Raw genomic sequence first — 22,330 nt, forward strand, 5'->3', positions numbered from 1 at the left:
ATGATAGGGCCATAGGTGAATCCAGCAGCTTTGAAAAATCAAAGGGTTTTAAGTAACTTAATAGGGTTAACATCACTGCTGGAATAATGGTGGAGCTTTCCAAGCCCCAGAGACCCACTGTTAAACTCTTGATGACACCCCACTGTCTCACACTCCCTCTTCTTTTCCTTGAGCTGCAGGGCAGCTCCTCTGGAGCACCATCATTTTCTGTCTCTCTGTATCAGCCCTCCTTGATCTGTGGAGCTTTAAACATCATGTTGAATTATGAAGATTGCTAGGGATTGTTGTTCTATAGCACTCCTAAGTAATCCTCAACCACCTTCCAGGGTTACAGGGGGAAGCTATGGCTTAGAAACCTTTCAAATTTCAATTAAAATATTTCAGGGATCAACAGGACTGGAAGCAGTGGAAGGCAGAGGGAAAAGGCAAGCTAAAAGTAAAGAAAAGAAAAGTCAGGAAAATTAAGCATTGAACAAAAACAACAGGTAAATGTATCAAGAGAGAAGGCAAAAGAGCAAAGGCAGAGTAGAGAGGCAAACAGCAGGAGGAAGAGGACAAAATAGGCAAAAAGAAGGGGCACAGAAGAGGGTAAAATTGATGGTGGGAAGAAGAGTACAAGACAAGCAACCACAGACCCACCTCATTTTTCTAGCGGGGTAGCACCTTCACAAGCTAAGCACATTTGCCTTTTCAGATACTTCCTACAAAGCCTGATAACTTTGCGTGTCCCTCTCCTCCTGCCCAGTTCTCCTGCATCTCTGTCCTTCCATGCTGGAGACACCCCCTTGACCTCTCCTCCCCACAGTAGACCTTGAAAGGAATGTCTGTCTGGTGTAGCACCCAGGGTAAAGACATCACAGGTCCATCTAGGCCATCATGAATCAACACCCAAGGTCACAAAAAACACATGCCTTCTTTCCACAAGTCCCAGAAGCCCAGATGCATGACACCCTACTTACTGCACTGATACTGAAAGACCTAGTTGGAAAACCCAATAATTTCACATAAAAGGTGCTTTTGGGTCATAGGTCCACGTCTGTGTAGGCTCTGTTATCAATGTGTCTGAGTATCTGGCTAACAGACTAAATATTAATTAGTTATATGTTGTAATATAATGGTTTCATCTGAATAAGATGGTTTCTGTTTTAATCTTCGACAGGGAGGGGAATAACATTATTTTTGTTTTATTTCTATGTAGGATTTGGTGAAAGCATGCAAATGAGAGACCAGAATTTGCTATTTATTATGCAGGAAAGGTATATCTTCTGTGGGATACCTATAAATGGGCATCAGATTCATCTACATCTGTCTATAAAGTCTTATCCAAATTTTCTAGTTTTAAACTGGGCTCCTGACTTTTTTCACCTGACTTTTTTTTCACTTTCCACCAATCGGTCCAATTTGGCCTCTCATTTTGCGATTAGATTATTAGCTCTTTGGCTCAGGGACTATCTCTTCATCACAGTCCTGTGAAAAGTGGAGCCCCAAATGTACAACATATGTTAGTTTATCCTTTGCAATCACAATTTTTTCCAGTCCCAGCAGGACACAGGCCTGATAGTACTGATATAAATGTGTGAGTGACTCTGGGAACAGAATTTTGTCTCCACCAGATCTGATCACTGAAAGCAATCAAGCAAGCCTGTTCTAAATGAATTTATCTCCATTTATTTTTCTTGGGAAATGAGAGCCCAAATTGCTGATTGCAGCTGGGTCAGACATGATAAAAGTAGAGTATCAAGCGCTGGATTAGCATCAGAACCATAAGTTATTCATTATTTTAATAGCATATGCAGCTCCTGCTTTAATGTAAATGATAGGCACTCCTCCCCCAGCCCTGGTTTAATGGGGAGAATACCAGAAACGGCTTTATTCAAAGCTCAGGTCTTTGTAGTAGCAACAGAGTCTGATGCTCAATTAGACAACAAAGCTGGAGAAGAGGGGTGTTGTGGGGAAGGAAGGGAGGCGATGTTCTCTTCTGAACGTGTGCCTGGAACAATTTACTTTTGTTTTACTGCAATTTGGGGATAAATGCATGAACAGGAAGATTTAAACACATGGCAAATTTACAGCAGACAACAGCAGAAGGACGCTTGTGGAAAAATACAGATTGCCAGCAGGGTGAGAGCCCTAAAAGAGGGCAGGAGATGTGGCCTTACTTTCTGCCCATTCACTGAGCACTCACTGTTTGTAGTTGTAGGCGATATCTGCAAACTCCTTCCTCCGGGCCTGGTACACAGGATCTTTGAACCCCTAAAGAGAAACAGCAATGGACAGTCCCTGCATAAGTGCAAATGGTAAACTGCTTTCCTCTCACCGAGCAGCCTTGTGCGTGGCTGGTGCAGTCCAAGAAGTGAAGGCGGGTGAGCAGCGAAGCTGCCTCCATCCTGCCCAGCTCCACTCTTTCCCGGTCTGCAGGGCCACCAGAGCAACCATCCCGCCACAGCCTCCTAGCACCTCTCGCCCCTCAAGTCCTTTCACTTTCTCACTTCTACTTGCAACATACAAAGGAAACATAGTCCTTTACAGTGCTCCCCCGGGAGCAGTACACTGAATTAATGGCACTCAAATAACCACATCTTTCTGGTTTCTCAGGAAGCTTGTTGCAGGTCCTGGCACAGCTGGGCTGACCTACAGGAGCAGAGTTAGACCAAATTAGAAAGATACTCATCAACTCAGTCAGACTTCTTCAGCAGATTTTCAGCATGAACCGCACTTAAAGGTCCTCGTTTTCAAGCTCTTAGAAGAACAGAGGCACTTTGCAAGCCAAAAAAGCCCTATTTGCACTACAAATTCAACCATCTGAAGGGATTTAATTACTACAGAGAATGACTAATAGATCTTGCAGTTGGGAGCTTGACCTTTTCAGCTAATTACCAATAAAACCAGGGATGAGAAATACAATCTCTAAACCTTCATCTAGGATAACCATTCCCCTATCCCAGTTGCCTGCTATTTAGACTAAAAGTTCCACAGGGCTAGGAGTGTCTTCACCACCTAAGGTGGAGAAACATCCTTCCAAGCTAGGACACATTTCTGCAGGGCAAATAGCAGCAACTCACTGGGCACTGCAGCAGTTCATGAACGCATCTCTTTGTGGTACATGGCACAGCTGGACCGAGTGACCATGAAGCTACAACCAAGCACAGGAGGCAGCCGAAGTGGAGTGGAGATCTAAGAGTGTGAGTCAAGAAGGGGCAGCCTGTGGCCTAAAAAATATGCTGGCCAAGATTAGCCTGGCATAGAGGTATTTGTGATTAAATCCCATATCACTTAACCATTAAAAACACAGGCTCCTTTAATTTCTACTTTATGCAGTCTATGTACTGTCACACCTATTTACCCCAGCAGCTGTGTTTTCTTCTTAAGGCATAAACTGCTCACTAACTAATTCTAGGAACTGGAGCAGAGATGCTTCATTCTTTTTCATATCTTTTTTGTTTTGTTTTGTTTCTTTTTTTAAATACAATCCTGGTCTATTCCCGCATGACACACAAGGGGGCCATTGACTCAGTGTATCTCCTTTCATTCTGCCTTTCATATGACCACGCTGAACATCATGAATCATTGTACATGATACATAACACATCTCGAATTAAGCAATAGGTAGTGAATGACTAATCACCCCATCTCAATTAAACTAATAGCAGCAATTTTTGTTGCACTGCATGTAATTTATTTATAATCACCCTATCTCAATTAAACTAATAGCAGCAATTTCTGTTGCACTGCATGGAACTCAGTGTGTTTTGACAAATGAAAATAAGTTGTTGTTTGCTTGGAGAGGGAATAGAGGCAGAAAGTATTCTTGTATCTGGAAGAGCTGAAAAAAAGCTGAATATTTTATTTTTATCAGCTAAACCAATGAACAAAACTTTCTGACCCTACCATTTAAACCACAAACTTTTTGAAACAAGGACCTTTTCTTTTGTTGTGTCTCATGATACAAGAATCATGCCAGATTGAACAACCACATAACTAGGTATTAAGCTCAATCATGTGTATATGTAATTAAGGATTAAAAAAAACAGTCATCTTATCTCTGGGCTCTGATATGTTGCTTCGAAAGTTTTTGTTGCTAGTGATTCACAGAATAAGTCTAAAGTCACCATGTCAGAGCCACATGGGAAAACTAGAGGTGTCCTTGTGGTGGCCCTGTGCTCTGGTGACAGCTGTGACTTTTAAGGTTGGTATTTGCACAAGTTAAAGCAGCCTTTGGTCTGATTTACTTCATAACCAAGGATTGGGCTGATTCTAACCCTACAAATGCGGTACCCTTCTCGTCCTGTATCATGTGAGACTTAGTCTATTAGGTCTGTCTGAAAGCAGAGCACGTGTAAATGAGAGAAACTTCTGCCCCAATAACTAGAAGCATGTTAAAAACATAAAGCTTTTTTTCTTACAGGATGATCAGCATCCAATTCTGCTCCATAGCTTAGGATCTGATTGGCAAACCTGTCCAGCTCTTGGATACTTCTTGGGAACCATGGCACTGTAAAACAGAAAAGAAAATGTGAGTGGTATGCTTCTTCATTACTTGGTTTGGGCCTGCTTTCTGGTCTTTCCTTCTTTTCATCATAAATTTAAAGAAACATATGCAAAGGGCTAAATTCTTTGGACAGCAACGGTCTTTCCCTGTAGCAGAAAGCAAAAGCAAACCTTGCAAGTTGTCTTGAATTTGTGGTTGTTTTGCACTGTTGGAAGAATACCGAGCATCAGGAATGTCTAGCTCTTGGCACAGAGCTGGCTTGTAATGTTTATGGTTTTCTGTTTATTATTCTGGTTTCTTGGCTTACCAAAATGCAGGAATTTTTCCAGAGTGTGCTTCCTTTCACAGTAGCTGGAATATGCCATTTTAAAGGAATATCAAGAAACCCCACAATAAGAAGGATACAGGATTATTTGACCCTCCGAAAATCTTTTTCTAAGACCTACTTGGTGGCCTCACTTAAGCTAGGATGCTGAAATAAAATGATAAATGGCATCCTAATACCTCAGACTGGCATTGTATTACTGTAGTCATTATACAATAATGCATTCATTTAATTGACATTTTGGGTCTGGTTCTCTATTGCCTTGTAACTCACATAGTATATACACTGCCTAGGGCACGTTCAGGATATGAAATGGGACCACACTGACTATACAGCATGCAATGCCCATGTGGCCCTCCCCTTACAGAAGGGCATAAGGTGGGAGTCAAGGAAGAATCACAGAGCTTCCCAGATGTGATGCATTCAGACAGGGGAAAGCGGAAGGCAAGTGTCTTCATGGCAATTGCACTACAAGGAGGGGTTCTTTGTAGCTTGTGAGGTACATGGGGCAGTCATTCCAGGTCAGACTTCCTTTCTGGCACCAACACCGCCACCTAAGGATATATCCCATTTTCAGGGTGTGCTGTCATGTCCCATATGGTCCCCGTGCTGAGTACAAGTCAGCAACACAGACTTCAAGGCTAATACTATGCATAAGTGAGCTGGTCCAAGCCCAGGGGCTTTCAGCAGTCTATCAGTAACATGTTTGGAGTTCATTTAGTGACTTTCTTGCACAGATGGATGTCACTTGCTCAGTCAATGCTTGGAAAACAGCTCATTGCCCTGTGTGGCTCTCTGCTCAGCTGGGAGTACTGCCACTCAGCCATACCTCCCCATTTGATTTTGGGGGATTGTACCAAGTGAACCTGATCCCCAGTCAGCAGCTGCTGCATGAGTTCCCTGCAGTGCCTTACTGATGGGGCTCATCCCAGACCTGATGGACCGCCTACAGGATAAGAGGATCACTGTCTCCAGGACTATTCAGCCTTGTTTTGTGCTGAGCCTAACAACAGCGAGGGCACTTGTGGCGCTGGGCTTCTGCGAGGCACTTGCACAGAGGGGTCAGAGCAACAACAGCACATTTGCAGGGCACACTTTGGGCAGCCACAGCTCAGCCCCATACAGAGTCCCCACCTTCCCTGACCTACTGTCCTACCACCAGCACAGCTCCATCCAACGCTTCCCCTTGGAGCCCTCAGTTTGTTTCAGGCAGGGCAGGGAGGGCAGGCATCTGGTTGCTGCCAGCTTGGTGAGGTCAACAGAGATTGAGCCCGGCGGCTCGGTAGTGTTACCATCCAGCAGAAGTAGGGTTTTTTGCCGCCTTCCCGAGCAGCACACCCGTCTGCTTTGCCGTAAAGAACAGTCCTGAACAAGTCACTAGATGGCAGCAGCACTCCCAAGAAGATCTTCCCAAAATGACTTTTTTTGTGGGGTTTCTCCAGAAATACTTTCTCACCTTGCTGTCAGCATCCTTCTGGCACCTCCAACCCCTTGAGTTAAACTAGTCAGAGTAGAAAAAAGTGTGAGTCCTAGAGAGGTGTGATGGGCGAGCACACCAAGCCATGCTGCCCCAATTTTCTATACGGGCATGCAGACACTGGGTTTATCCCCTAGCTCTGCCGCTGAGCTTTGCGTGATGGTGGGGAACTGCTTCACCGTTTAGTGCTTCAGACTCACCAGGATCAGCCTGGGGGAAGGCACACTGATAAATTTTTAATTAGGCACTGGCAAAAAAGCTGTCTGGCAGCCCCACAGCAAAGAATTTGTCAGTGTTAAAGTGAATAACCACTATCTTCAGGGACACACCATGATCTGAAGGGTCCAGGCTATGCAAACAAATCAGTGGGGGCTGAAGTCTGCCATGGATTTCAGCAGTGATGTCTCTGGGGTTTTGCTGCCCTGAATCAGAAAGGTGCAGGTTGGGACTCAATGTGGATCTTTTGCCTAGCTGTGGTGTGCAGGAGGCTGTCCCCAGCCCTCCCAGCAACTATTTAAAAGATCAAATCAAATTACCCCCTGGGTGAATCTATCCCGTATTTTGTTTGCAACATCCTCCTCCAGCCCATTCGCCAGACTTGCTGTCTGTCTGCACGGCCATTAATGAATTGCCAGGGCAAGCTGTTGCAACACTGGGCCTCTGTGAAGGTCTGAGAAGCAAACATGGGCTGATCAGTAATAAATATTGATTTGTCTGTAAGAGAAACAGCAGCATTTATGGGATGGTGCTGGACACCCAAGTGGTGACCAAATTACCATGGGGTCAAATGCTTGGCAGAATGCTAATAAGCCATTTATATAAGAGGCAGCAAAGCAGGGGCAGCGAGGACTTCTGCAGAACTCCTCCATTCGGACCATTGTGAGGAGGGTCAAAGACAGGTCTATGCAATTTATAACAGTTCGAGCCCAGGTTTAGTCCTTTCTTAAACAGTCCCAAATGCTTTGGCCAGCCTCAGGGTCTAGCAAACAAGGCCCCTACAGAACAGCAGCTCCCAGCCTGTCTCAGAAATGCAATAAATTGTCTGCATTTCCCTAATGCTGCAACAGGATAATATTTAATTCTTTTTATTCATGGGCTCCAAGTGGACTGCAGACACCCAGCTTGTTTCCAAAAACAGCCATGAAGAGACACACTGTTTTCACAACTAATCTTTCCATCTCTAAAAAGGCTTCTGGCCCAGTGACTGCTAGCCCATCTCATCTGAAACTCTAAAAGTACCTTTTGATTTAGGGCATTTTGCTGGCCTGCTGTCAGCTAAAATGACCCTGTTGATCCAAATTTGGTATTTGTAACTATTTGGGTGTAATTTAATTGAGATAAGACCCTAAAAGCAGTTGAATGACCAAAAAAAAAAGGAGAAAAAAAAGACATTCATTTATCCCTTGCCCAGTAAAGCACATACACACACGTTTAACACTGAACTATACTGAAGGGGAAGAATAGAGAAATTTCCTCTGACTGTCCACAAAATGGTGCCCCAAGAATGGCACCGTGTTCCTCCTATAGGAGACTGAGAAAAATAAGTTTGGGTTTGGGTTGTTTTTTTTCTCAAATCGTGAGCTTGAGCAAAATTAATCCTTTGCAAGGAAGGGCTGAGACCGTCTTTAGACAGCAGTGAAAGAACTGGTCCCATGGGAGCCTGGACTGCTTCCAGGAGAGAACCTTCCCAGCTTTTACCTGCCCACTGAGAGGGGTGTGATAATATCCCCATATACCATATTTCTGAGCTTTTGCTCCCTGGAGATATATTGCTCTCATTCTGCTTTTTAGGAATAAAATTTCACAGAGCATATCTGTGGATTATGACCAGATTTGGAGGATACATTTGAAAGGCAGGATGACCTAAAAGGCACCACGAGGCCTGTTATTTGTTAATGCCATCCCTGATAAAGGACAACATCTTACCACGCTTCCTACAGCTTCGGTTGCTCCAGTCTCACTCTGCCCTTGTAGAGCTGTCTGAGCCCAGAATGTGCCACCCACAGTTCATCCCCTAAGCACGGCTTGTTTGACCTTTCAAAATATGGCTCTTTGGGGATTTCAGTTTGAGTGGATCCTTACTACTCTTGGGAGAAGTTGAAATTGAAGGAAAAAAGAAAAAAGGAAAAGAAAAAGGGAAAGGGCAAAAAAAAAAATCAATCTTCCTCTTTTTTGGCAATAAATTGCTCCCACTTTATACTATTTCTGAATTACTGAAACTAACAAACAAACACAAGTTATCCTCCCAAACAGAAAGAGATCAAGTCCCTTTCTGCTGCACTGAAAGGATAATCTGGCTCAAAAAACCTTGATAAACACAGTAACATGCAGTGAAATCCTAATCCTACAGCTGATCACAGCAGTTTTGACTTCTGTGAGGTCAGAATTTCACTCATAAGCCTTTCTTGGCCTATGTTTATAGCTGTGTCTCTATCCAACTCTAGCCTATGCTTATATACAACTTTATTATTTAATAAAGTTTCTTATTAACTTCTTAATAATAACTAGAAAAATAAAAGTAGTGGCAAGCTCTGCTAGGCCCTGTAGCTTTCTTCTGGAAATAAAAGGGTCCCCAGAAGAGAACCTCTTTGATTTGACACGATCATAAATCATCTAATCAACCTTTTGTCCCTTCACCTCATGAATGGAGAGAACTGGCTCCAAAGAGTATCTGCCTTCTTCTTTTTCATCTTCAAATGTATTGTCATGGGTAGGACACAAAGGAAACGGTAAAAGGATTACCAGCACTGATCTCAAGAAGGTATTAATGTCCTTTCATGTTGTTCCTAGGAAGGAAGCGGAAGGTCCAGACCTAAAGTATTTAAAGTCTGAAATCCTATTAAAATCACATCTGTTATCTGAAAAGGCATTTAAGCATGTCTCAGACTGGATGCTGGGCAGCCATCACTGTACCAAGCAGCTTCAGATCCAGCAAATCTCTGAGAATTAGGAGTATAGCTTGCAAAATCTTTCCTATTTCCCTCCAAAGTCAGAATTACGACTGACCTCCCTGGGATTTCTTACAGGAATGCGAAGTTATTCCTGCTTCCAACAAAGTGGATTGCAGAGACTTCCTATAGCAGGATTGAAGAGCATCCACAAACCCAAGAAGTGGAGAGGCAGATGGGTGGTGTGAGGGATAGCGGTAAGCAGGGTGGGCAGTCACCCATGGGACTTTTCCTCCCTCCTCTCATATCGGCCCAGAGGTACAAGGATCCCACAAGGATGAGGCTGCAGCAGCCACAGTCAGGGTCCATGAGGCCAAATTGGAAAGTAAATCCAGGTGTTCAGAGGGGCATGCCAGCCCCAGGGAGCACAGGAGCGTAATTCCTCCCTCTGCCCCATGAGGATGCCACCATTCCCTACCAGGCCTTTAACACGATTGGGCTCTTGTTGTCTCTGCTACATGACAAAGTTTGTGCCAGAGTGGTTTGTGAGGTCTCAGAGATATTTGGCAAGGGGGAGGGCACTGCGACAGCACTTCCCAGCACTTCCAGATGGCAAAGTCTGACTGGGTTCACAGGGCCTGTGTATCACTGTAAAGTCAATATACAGCTTCTTTTCTCCTGAGTGCTGTCTGGGAGAAGTGTTCAAGACATCACAGCCCCCCAGCTGGGTCGCACAATGCACAGTCATTGTAAATGTCTCCAGGACACCCTTTTGGTGACCTTCCTGGAGGACTTCAGGGAGCCATCCTTCCTTAGGAAGGTGAAAGGCAGTCTTCAATAGGTGACATTTTTCCACAAAATGGCACTGTAGAGGCTTGACTCTACTGGGTATTGAACAGACACAGATTTATTATGGGGATGGGGTAGGAGGGAAAAGGAGACAGATTGAGGCCTGGTTTTCTCAGGGGAATTGATCTACCATCTACAGGCCAAGTCTATGCATGCAGCTGCAGATTTTTGCTGGAACTGTTTGCCCTTTTAAACTGTGATCGAGTTTATGTGGTTTTTTTTAATCAGGACAGTAACTAGACAGATGTAGTGCATCCCACATAGAGATCCTTCTTTTCTCTCTTCTTCTAAGTTCTCATGTGTACAGAGAGCTTAAGAAAAGGTGAAAGTGTACAAGCCCTGCAGTGACTTTCAGTGCTCAGTGGTCCAAAGGCTATGGGATGATAGTCAGAGATTCAGGGAACATGTCATTGGACTTGATAAGCTAATCTATCTGCATTAAACATGGTGGTATAGATCCCACCTGCACTCCTGTTATTCCTTCACATTACAGGTGTGAATCAAGAATAAAAGTTGCCACTCTGCATGACTTGCCCAAAGCTGTGTATGTAAGTGCTGCCTAATTTAAAATAGGGCAGAGATTGGGAGCAGAAAATAGATGTAGCAAACTTCCTGCACCCTTGCTTAGGGATTTACAAGTTGAGCTCTTAGCCTGTAATTCAAATCATCCTTTGATGCCTGTTAACTTCTGCAGGTAGTGTAAAAAACTACCACAACAAGGCTATCTTTAAGAGACTGAGAGTGCTGTCAACCAACCAGACAGATGACACCAGTTCCCAGGAGACCTAGGCAGAAGCATGGCAAAAGATGGAGCATGGCAGTTTAAACTGAGAGAAAATCTCCAAATGAAAAATCTTACAATATAAGCAAAATAGACAGAGGAAGGGAAATACAGCTGTACAGATCCTTTGCTACAGGAAAAAAAAGTCATTTAAGTATGTGATGTAAATATTCCTTGACAATATTATCGTTGTCAGTGTATCCTTACCAGTGTCCTTCTTCTTTGTTCGTGAAAGCTCATGGACTGTTGCTCCAATATCATTTCTCAAGGACTTGATGATCTTGTCCAGTGCTGGGACATTCTTGCCTTCCAAGTTAATGAAGAATTCATACTCATCTTTGTTGAGTCGGGAAGGTCGGGACTCAATGTGGGTCAGGTTTATTCCTTTTTCCTATAAGAAACAGAGCTTTTGGTCCCACATGGCTTGAGGGAAGAAATATGACGTAAAGACTAGCTAAAATTAATGTATCAGACAACAGCTCCTACTATACAATCCAAACAACTCAACAGTAGAGACTTGCCTCTGGTGGCCATTGAACCGAGGATTTTCACAACAGGGAGGGAGACAAAAAAGAAGAATGAGAAGGATGTGGTATTCACCCTTGTGCTCTGCACAACATAAAGACTGTGCATGACATAAACCTTTGAAAAAGGTGGAAGCAGGATACAAGTTGTAAACAGGCTTTGTATTGTAAATGGTGGCTCCAGTACCCCAAGTACATAATGGGAGCTTGTCTGTGTAGACAAGAACATTTCCCCAGGATCAACTTGGGAAGTAGGCGTTCCACCTGAAGAGAACCCTCTCATGAGAAAATGAATGCTGTATTTATACGCATCTTGAAAGGAGGTTGGAAAAGCAAGCAGCTGGGCACCCTGTGAGATAAGCTTCTGCCAAGCCACTGCACAGTCACCTGCAAAGCCACCTGCATGGTTTCCAGGGCTGTGAGCAGGTGTTGGGCAGAGATCCAATTGGAAACATGGATCCGCACCAAAAAGGCAGCCAAGGGTTTTGCAAATAAAAACACGGGTGTTTTAAATCACAGAATCACAGAGTTGTTGAGGTTGAATGGAGCCTCTGGAGATCATCTAACAGTCTGCTCAGGCAGGGTCTGCCAGGGCAGAGCACTCAGGACTATGTACAGCTGAGTTTTGAGTATTTCCACAGATGGAAACTCCACAGCCTTGGTGGAGAACTGCTCTGGAGTCTGACCATTCTCACAGCAAAGAAGTCTTTTCTTTAGCACAGAAATTCAAATTCCGTCCCACCAAATATCTTCCCTGACTGGCAGGGAAGCTCTGAAGAAAGGCATCATTGGCAGCTATAGTCTTGATGACTATGGCCAGTCAGTACCCAACCTCAGACATGTCACCATGTCAATGTGTAAAGCAACAGGTAGCCAAAAATCCTATTTTTCCAGTCACATAAAAACAACTCCAGGAAAATCTACCTCATTTTAGCTGAACTCAAATGTTTTCCTGAGCACTGTAATTTGAATATGAAAATATTGCTTTCTTCTTTTTTTTGAGAAAAACCTTTTAAACAGATTTTGGTTGGTGCTGACTTTACCACCTGACCTTCTTGTCAGGCTTACACTGGAGTGGTGGCCACAGCACACCATGGCCAGGTCTGGGCTTCTGCCCCTTTGGAGGAATAGATAAACCCTTGCAGGAAGTTTTGGCTTGAGGATCAACCACAGAGGAGTCAGAGGAGCTGACACACAGTGCTCAGCAGCCCCGGAGCAGCTTTTGTTTTGCTGCTTTCAGGTTTAAGACCTCAAACTATATGGGGAGAAATGATGGCCTTCTTGATGTCAGTGTCAAACCCCCTGCTGCAGTGGGGTCAGAATTTAATCCATGAAGAAATGCTGTGAGGATCTACTTGTGACCTACAGGGAAGAAAGAGGGAAGCTTTTTTTCTGTGCCTCCCTCCAGTCTGAGCTTCTCAAGCCCTTTAAGGTTTTCTTTGCTCCTCTCAGTGCTTGCACAGTGCAGGGGGGCATCTGGCCATCAGCGGCAAAGACCTCATTCACTCCACCACAAAAGGCAGTTTATTACTTGGTAGGAAACAGCATGCATGTCATTCCTGTTTCCTGAGTGTCGCACGCTACAGATGTACTTAAATTGTTTGGCTAGATACCAACACAATAAGTTGAAAAGGTCAAAAGCGCATTCACCAACTGCTGCTCTTGAGAGATGCTGTCCTCACGGGGCCGTCTGGGGGAGAGAATGGCTGCCACTGTCCTGGGCCCCGAGGACAATTTGGTTTAGGCCTCCGAAGCCCCATTTCACAGACAGACTGCACATTGTACCCTCTGCTTGGTGAGGGGCTGGGAGGTGGGGTGGCCTGGAGCTGGAAGTCCAGATGACTCAGGGCTAGAAAGCTTTTGACAAAGAGCAGGCACAGGGGGCTGCTAGCCCCTTTGCCGTGGTCACGCTGTGGAGAGCAGTGGGGCAATGTGGGGCTGGTACCCAGAGCATGAGGCTGTTCGGCTGCTCTGTGTAGCCGCTCACAGAGGTGGAGAGCAGGTGTAAAACCATCCACTGCCAAAGGCTTGGCTCAGGCACACTGAGGTGCTGCTTTACTTTCACCTTGCACTGGTATGTCAGGGTGTTGCATTGTGTCTCTCTGTGGATTCATGGGAGAATGGGGTCCCAGGTCTCAACTGGCTTTCTATGTGTTTCAGTCTGTGATAAGTGTTCAAGGCCAGGTTGGATGGAGTTTTGAGCAACCTGGTCTAGTGGAAGGTGACCCTGCCCATGGCAGGGGGGTAGGAACTAAATGATCTGTAAGGTCCCTTCCAACCCAAACCATTTTATGATTCTGCAATTCTATAACATGGGCTTCTGTTCAGTGGCCGCGATCTCCTGCTTCCCTCCCCCACCCACAAGTGTTCAACCCTGCCTTAGCATCCCTACCCCAGAGATTGCAGAGCTGTTTGAGGCTGGTACTTCAATTATATCCTTTTTTTTTTTTTCTGGCCTTTTTCATTGTATCAGCTCTCCAACCTGTCTCAGCAGGCAGCTGCACGAACAGCGGTACCCACAAAATGGAGGGAATGATGCAGGGGCTGTGAATAAAGAGACAAGCTGCAGGATTGGCACATGGCATACTTAAGGCAGCAGGAGCATCAATGCCTCCCGAAGTATCACTACAATCTAAGAGAGTGGGGAAAAGGAAAAAAAAAAAAAAGAGCTCACGAGAGAGTCACCTCCCTTCTTACACCTGAGATAAGCAGAACAGCTTTCCACAGAGTGGGAAGAGATCCTTGTTTTCTCTGTTCTATTTGAGGGATGCCTGCAGCTCAGCAATATGCGGAGCTAACCCGTTACTTCTTTGTGCCAAGGCTTTGGGACCTCGCAGCAGAGAAGCTGAAGGGAGAACCCTTCTGGAGACTGTTTTTAAATCAAGAATTCAGCAGCACCCGTCCAACTCCCTGAACTAGTGCTCTTGGAGAACATGTTCTCGTATGCTGTGCCTTGATACTAAGCCACTGATTTCAAAATATTTACAGTGACTGTTACTAGAGTTGTTTAACAAATCTCAATTTCATTCTAGTCCAACTACTCCATCTAGTGTTTAATCTTCATAGTTTCACATTGTTCAAAATATTTTTGTATCCTCAGTATCTTGCAATTGCATCAGGTTTCTCACAGTAGTTGATACTTTACTTAAAGCTCCAACTTCTGGAGACAAATGATTACCTGAGAAAGAAGAATGGGGACTTTTTTTGTCTAGTTGCTTATTTTGAGCAGTTTTCGATCTCTATGGTTTTTAGTAGAGCATGAAATCTTGACAACATATGCCCTCAAAAGGCAACCAATAAAAGTTCTGCATTTATTTTATGTGACTTTGTGATTTCTGAGCTATTTTTTGTTGATGGAACCTAGATCCTAACCTAACTAGTTTTGGAAGATCTGAGCTGTCACACTTTTGAGGCTGGATTCACACACAAACTACTAGTATTGATCTCTTCTGCCTCTCATATTTTAGACTTGGTAGGAATCAGATCAGCCCATGTCTTGAGATTAGATGTGCCTTTGCTAAATTCACCCCACCATCCACTGCAGCAGCAAAGAATTTGTAGCAGGTTGGTACTTCCCTAGTGACCCGCTGGAGTGAGTGCAGAGCAGGACCAAAAAGACGGCTGGAGCACCTCTGCCATGGAGACAGGCTGAGAGAGTTGGGATTGTTCAGCCTGGAGAAGAGAAGGCTCCAGAGAGACCTTAGAGCAGCTTCCAGTACCTAAAGAGGGCCTACAAGAAATCTGGAGAGGAACTTTTTACAAAGGCATGTGGGGATAGAATGACTTTAAACTGAAAGAGGGGAGACTTGGATTAGATGTTAGGAAAAAAATTATTCACAGGGCAGTGAGACACTGGCACAGGTTGCCCAGAGAACCTGTGGCTGCCCCATCCCTGGCAGTGTTCAAAGTCATGTTGGACGAGGCTTGGAGCAATGTGGTCTAGTGGAAGGTGTCCCTGCCCATGGCAGGGAGGTTGGAACTAGATGATCTTCAAGGTCTCTTCCAACCCAAACCATTCTATGATTCTCCTCAGGTTTAAGACCAGCATACAGGTTATCTCCTACAGGGATACATCATGTCATACAACCATGCATCTACTAGAGCGTTCTGTGTTTGTAGAGGAGTGGTTTCTGTTCACCTTGCATTTATTTCAAAGCAGTGTACTAGGCCATTTCTAATTTACTTTTTAGCAAGTATTAACAATTCAGAACAGATTTTTACCTTGAGGACTAACACCTAATGTAAATCACAGAGGTACAGTATTGCCAAATCCCTTGAAGTAAGCAGACGCCACTCCAAATTTCTTGCTTTTTTTCTTAAAACCTCCACTCCTGGGGGTGAAAAATCTCAGCTTTCATTATTTGAATATCCAAGTTAACTGTATGTCTATCATCTCTATCATTCCCCATTAGAGAAAGAAGTCACAAGACACGCTTTCAGAGTTCAAAAATAAGTCCATTTTGTGTAAATCATGATTTTTGAATGACAGGAGTTAGCAATGCAGATTGCCATTTACAGCAGAGGCAATGGTGGATGCAGGAGGAGATCGCCCATCTCCCTGCCTGCCTTACCCACAGTGCTGGATCTCAGCCTTGGTTCCCTCTCACAGGCTGTGAAGCATCTCCAGCCTCTTCCCCATGTTATTCCAGTTATGGCATCCTGACTGAACATCTGCCACACTGCAGCAGCCCCACACCAGCAGGATCAAAACAGCCTGGTGATACATTGCACAGAAACAGTCTTGCAGAGGTCACTGTCAAGAGAATTTGGTCCCACCCTCAGAGTTGAATGGCCTGATCATTGGAAAAGAAAAGTTGTGTTTTCCTAGCTACATGGGGAAACTTTCCATGGGGATGGATACTTTCTGGGAATGTTATGGGCTACTACTTCCCATGATGTTCCTATGTCTCTCTGTTTATTCATTACTAAATGCCCCTGCATATGGTTGCTAAAACTAAGTACAGCTGGGAAATCCATCTGCAGCTTGTTTTCATGGCTGCTGTCATTAAATTTGTCTTCATCAGAACACCCCACATTGTTACCAGATGAAGAACAGTCAGCAGCACTATGATGCCACTAATCAACATTCAGTGAGAACTTGGATGAAATTTCCCAAAACAAGGATTGACTTGCACTTTCCTGATCAGAAAAAAAAAGAAATAAAAAAGAGCAAAACGTGACATGTTCTTTTAACTCTTGCCATGGCCTAGTTCAGGGCTTACTGAAGGAGAACACTTTCAGAAGCACAAGTAAAAACTCAGTGCCCAATTTCCACAAGAGATCAGGGAAGTCAGGAAGTTACAAGAAATGCCTTCAGCTGTGGTTTTCCAAAGTGAAGGCAAAGGCAGCTCTCGGGGTCAGCTTCACTGTCCAACAGCCTGCTTCTCAGCTGAAGACAGTGCTTCCTTATCTTCTTCTTTACACCTGCTAGGATATTCCTAGCATGATAAACTCACAGAGGCAAAGGGACCCAGAGCTGGCCCCTGACAGCAAAGAGCTCCAGAGGGCAGCTGGCCCTGAGGCAGCACTTGGTGTCCATCACTCTGCACTTCTGCTCATACAGCTGCACATACAAACTCTGAAGTTTGGTATGAGGCGTTAAGCACAATCCAGCCACAAAACACATCGGCAAACCAAAAAGCAAAGGTGACAGTATCTGGCACTGCTCAAGCACCAAGCACCAAGCAAGGGTGCTCCTCTCCTTAACTCATGTTGGTTTACTAGATTAAGGAGTCTTGTTTTCCTGGCCCAGGAAAGAGGAAAGGTCAGGCTAAGGACACGGATTTGGAGCAATGAGTTCGTTTGTAATTAAGTTATTGTAGCTGTGTATATGCGTATTATAATGAAAAAAACGAGTCTTTGGTAGAAGCACACCTGGTCTGTTCACCTATCACTGCAGACACCTCCAACACACCCCCTGGCCAAAGCACGAGCTCATTTCTCCTGATTTGGAAACAAACGAAAACACTGCAGAGCAAATACTTTCCCAAGGGGCAAAAAGATAGGAGTCACTCTGGACTTCTTGTTGAATGGAGGGAGCTCCTAAACAGAAAAAGAGCACAGTCATCTTTGCTGGCTCTGAAAGTGCAGGGTCCCATTTAGTCCAGCTTGTTACTCTCACCCCATCCTCCTGTGGTGCAGTACCTTCCTCCCACAGAGCATCACTCTGGGAGCAAGAGTACTGCTCAGTGCAAACCGATGGGGCTGCTTTTGAGCTAGAGCCCTAACCACTGTAAGAAAATCACTGAAAATTCACTGTACTGAAGTCTTGCTCTGTATTTGGGAAGGTCACTTCAGTGAAGACAAGATGGAAGGGTCCTCTCAGAGAATCATTTGAGCAAACTTGTAACATATACCAACCCAGTGTTTTCCACATGCTACAGCTGACATATCTTCCACTACTTGTAAATCCCTCAGGAAAATAACTTGAGAGAAGATCAATGTATTCACAAATTCATGTGGAAAAATATCAACTAGAACTGAGGGCTATCCTTTTACATATTGAAATGTATAGTTCTGATATTTTTAATGATTTATTTAACTTTGGAAATGCAAATCTTGGGGGGGGACAATGTTTTTCTTTTTTTTCTTTTCACTCTTTTTCATGTAAAATGGACTTTGTTGTTGTTTTAAAAAGTGTTCTCAATTTCAGTAGTCTTTTATCACTACAGAGGAAAATAAACATTCCCATCAAGTGTAGCGCTTGGTTTAACTCAAAATGATCTGCTTTACTTTTTCAGTTTTGACAAGAAACCTGGAAGATTTCTGTCTTTTTTCTGACCTGGACTTATACTCTGTAACTCTTTGATGTGTCCCCCCAAAGACTGAATCAAAAAAGAAACATAATTCCACAAAGACTATTCTGTATTCCTGATTTTAGGTGTGATATTTTAACTATATGTGATGTTCTATTTCAGACTAAGGCATTTATTTGTGTTTTGGCTTCCTACCTACCATCTTCTATAACAGCACAAGACAAATAAACAGCATATGGCTGCACCAAGCAGTGCCTTAGTGTAGAGCGGGTCCTATTAAAAAGAAGTTTTAGTGGTGGTGGACTCTGCTGGTGGGTTTGTGCTGTCCCCACAGCCACCCTCAAGCCTGCAATGATGTCAGGGTTGTTGCTGAAGCAGAACCTGTAAGGAAGCTGTATGCACACTAAGACAGACAAAGAATATGGACAACTAGGCTTTTCAACTGCAAAATAATTGGGTTTGGTAAGCAGAAAGTGAATCTTTACCACATCCTAATATACACACAGAGCAGCTAGTGTGAAAGCAAAGTAGCTTCATTTTTAGCAATCTGCTTATTACTGGGCATGATAGAGCTGCTGTTGCATTACAGCACATGTCAGAGTGCAAGTCTGGCCTTGCAGGCACTGCGTCTCCGCAGGGAAGGTGAAGGCACTGCAGTGATTGTACCGCCAACAGTGGCATAGGGCACCCTGGGTACAGAGCAGTCCAGGAGGAGCAGGTTCACACAACCAGGCAAGGATTTGCAAAACAGGGGGTGGACAAGAGCCAGTGGTCAGAAGAGCTTAGGAGCCTGCTCAGGTCTGCTGTTTGGGGGATCTTCATGAGTGCTGCTTATTTTCATGTGTGAGACTGGGAAAGGACTCTCCTCATACCCAAAGCAGATGTTGAACCCTTCCATAGACATGGTCTGGGTTTGCTTTCAGAGACAGAAATGCTTTCAGCTTAAAAAGCTATATAGTCTTTCTTTAACTGTGTGCCTGCCCTTCTGAGGGTCCAACCCTTCTTCTATGCAGACCGATTGCTCTTTTTGGCATTGTGCATTGGTCCAACACTGAAATGCATTAGAGAGAATATGAATCAAGAGTAAATGTAAGAAAAATGTGGATATGTTCAAGTACATTTTGGACATAAAGCCAGTAGACATAAGGAGCTGAGTACCTAGAGGAGATTCTTCAGGAAAAAAAGCCTCCAAGCTACATAGGAAAAACAATAGTTTCACTGTAGCCACATACCTGTATGCAACTGAGACCTGAACAGAAAACAAGAGTTTGGGTCTTTGAGCAAAAAATTAAACATGAAAGCATGCAGCTCTGTCAACTGCATGTGCAACCTTGAGGGATGTTTGAGTAGGACTAACAACACTGGTTCCCCAAAATACATTGAAATTCCCTTAAACTTGGTGTCTCAGTTACAGGATGTAATTCTGTGCCATGAGTGCTCTCTCTGTAACCACTGGCCTTGTACCTTCAACCTACCTGGGTATGAGGCTCCCCTACCTTCAGTCCATCTTGGCCCACAATGGTGGCTTACACAGTTCATCTGGGCTGTGTTTGGACACTACTTCCTTCCCTGGGAGGTTTACCTTTTGGGTGAGTGCAGATTACATCTGGACTGGGGAGCAGCCATGGTGCTTGATGAGCTGCAGGGCTAGGCTGCAGATCCCTTTGGGTTTTTGCTCCCCATGGAGATCAAGCTGTGGAGGGGGCTAATGCCTGGCCAAGTTTCACCCCAGCACAGAAGCAAGACATGGGCAGTATGTGAACTTGGGAATGAGGACCTGCTTGTGCATCCTGGGCAGGGACATAAGAGTGATTGAACCGCCCTCTCAGGGTAACAGAATTTTTTTTGTCCAGCTCTTAAACCAAGGAGAAGATGAATGTCCCCAGGTCCACACCTCCTTTACAGAAAGGCAACCTGGCTGCTGATGGTGCCACAAGATCTATCCGTTCTTTAGCAATCCCCTCAATTCTCTGTGTCTTAATCTGGATCTTGTTTCCCCACTTTGTTCCCTGCCTTGAGAGAAGATTTATTTTCAAGATTTTCATATTTACAGCTCACTTAACCCTCCTTCTCCCCCCCTTCATGCCCCAGAGTAGTTTTTTAGATTGTCTAAAGAGGAGGCAAAACCTTCAAAACCAGTGCTGGAGGTACTGTCTCTTAATCACTCCCAAGGACAACGTGGGAGGAGGAGAGGGTTGAGCTGTGCTCTCTGCCTGCATTCCCACACACAAGTGCCCACAGAGAATACAGCAGCCTCAGCAAGGATCAGAGGGGCTCCAAACACACCACGCATGGCCAGCAGCAGCAGCGGCCACACAAGGTCTGTCCCTTCCTGGGGGTCGATGGCTACAGTGCCGTGTCTGCTCCAGGGAACAGCCTGATCATATCTTGTGGCTTCTGTGTTGTGCTTTTTCCTACTTCATGTGGTTGTGTGAGGCAATGACTGCCAGAGAAGCTGTCCCCACATCTCCTTCCTGTGCCACCCCTCTGAGACAAAGCCACTGTGTTTCCCCAGGCCAGCATCAAGCTGGCAACAGAATCCCTGGGGACAAGGCGACGGGTGTCCCTGCCCAGAGAAGCCCACCCACAGAGAGTCTGAACTAACTTTCATAGCTAATCTGCATCACACAGTTGATTTTATTAAGCAGGGAAAGGGTACAAGAGGAAAAAATCCTCTCGAGGTCCTCCTCCTTGTCCCCACGCTTCACCTGCATATCACCACCTTCCTCCTCTCTGCTGCGGATGTCACTGAGCACAAAGTCTGTGTCTCTGAGGCACCATGGTTATGGACCAGGTGGGAAAGGGTGGAGGTTCTTTTAGCCATGCATTCTCATGAGTCTTACACCACTGCACACAGAGTGAGGTCCTTTGCACTGAGCATGAACAGCCCAAGGGAAGCTCTGGTTTATACACCCCAACACTCGTGAATTCACTGATGACAGCCCTGAGGAGCTGAAGCTGCAGGTCAAGCTTGTACCATTAAATCCGTTTCCTCCACCTAGCTACCTATTTCCCTACTACACTGCCAACAGCATGCAAAACTGATATAACCTATGCCAGGTCTCCTGTCAAGCCTTGGCGCTGGGGGAGGCTGCAAGTCTGCACAGAAAGAATTGGCTTCGTTGGGATGGGAAACCACCCAGGCACCAGTGCAGACATCTTTATCTGAGCCCCATCCCCTCAGTTGCCAGCAGGGTCACTGGGGAAAACTGTGACTCAGCTGGTCTAGTTTAGGTACCTGCTTTGGGGTGGGAAAAGTCACGTCCAAGAAGTGGCTACTTCTCCCTTTCCTACACTAGCTCCCCTGCAGGTTTTCCTTTAGAGCTGACAGCAATGTGGTTAGTAGACAGCAATGTATTTAACGAGAGAATATTAACAGCCTCCTTAATTCACTTACTTACAGACATGCACACCACCAACATGTAGATGTTTTGCAAGACTGCATTACAGTGTTCAGTTCACAGATTTAGACTAGCTGAGCTGTCATTGGTGTGAATTTCCTTTCATCTTAATGAATCAAATATGTCCTATAACTCATAATTAGTTTTCATTTCGACTAATACCACACAAATCTTTTATTTCCTAGTCAGTTCAATTTACAAATGGAAAGTATGCAGGCCACAACTTTTTAGTGTTCTACAGAAAGAGCTGTTTTCAGGCACAACTAGTACATGATGACGTTCAAAAAAAAAAAGAAGTTGTAAAACCAATATGAGAGTGTATTTGCTTGGAAGCACAGAGTACACAGCTCTGTGTGTTGCAACACAACCTGAATCGCAAGGATTTTGTGCTTTTTAAACATCATCCATATCATCTGGGAAATATTTCTGCAAGAATAAATAGGCACATAATGTCCTGAAAGGTAAATGGCTCCTTGTTTCTCCAAAAGCTTTCCCAGTCAGGCAGTGCAAGTTGCTGAGTCCCTTTGGTGTGAAAAAAGCTCTGCCATTTTGATGCTGTTTTGTAGGTACCATCTACTGCCCCTGTAGAAGTACCACTGGTGGGAGATGGCGGGCTTAGTTAGACCAGATTCACTGAAATGAACAACGGCTAAGAGGACAATAGCTACTCCCAGTAGAAATACTTCATGCAACATGTACGCTACGAGTCACACAGCTCACATGCAGGTTATATTTGCCTTTATATACATATACATATACATACACATACTCCAATGTCAATCTCAGATTATTGCCTAATTCACTTCTACTCTTACTTAAGCAGTTACAATGGACTATTTCC

At 44.6% G+C, this 22,330-nt stretch overlaps 1 protein-coding gene across 1 annotated transcript in view; it reads right to left on the reverse strand.

Annotated features, from left to right (window-relative positions):
- Nucleotides 1-22,330, reverse strand: part of PAH (phenylalanine hydroxylase) — a 40,250-nt gene that overhangs the window by 13,111 nt on the left and 4,809 nt on the right. Inside the window, exons 4-6 of the mRNA XM_030480168.1 lie at nt 11,017-11,200; nt 4,404-4,492; nt 2,186-2,253 (exon numbers count right to left, since the gene is read on the reverse strand). Of these exons, the coding sequence (XP_030336028.1) occupies nt 2,186-2,253; nt 4,404-4,492; nt 11,017-11,200 (341 nt within the window). The remainder of the gene's footprint in view (nt 1-2,185; nt 2,254-4,403; nt 4,493-11,016; nt 11,201-22,330) is intronic.

This window comes from Strigops habroptila, chromosome 3, assembly GCF_004027225.2.
Source record: "Strigops habroptila isolate Jane chromosome 3, bStrHab1.2.pri, whole genome shotgun sequence".
Taxonomy (NCBI): Eukaryota; Metazoa; Chordata; class Aves; order Psittaciformes; family Psittacidae; genus Strigops; species Strigops habroptila.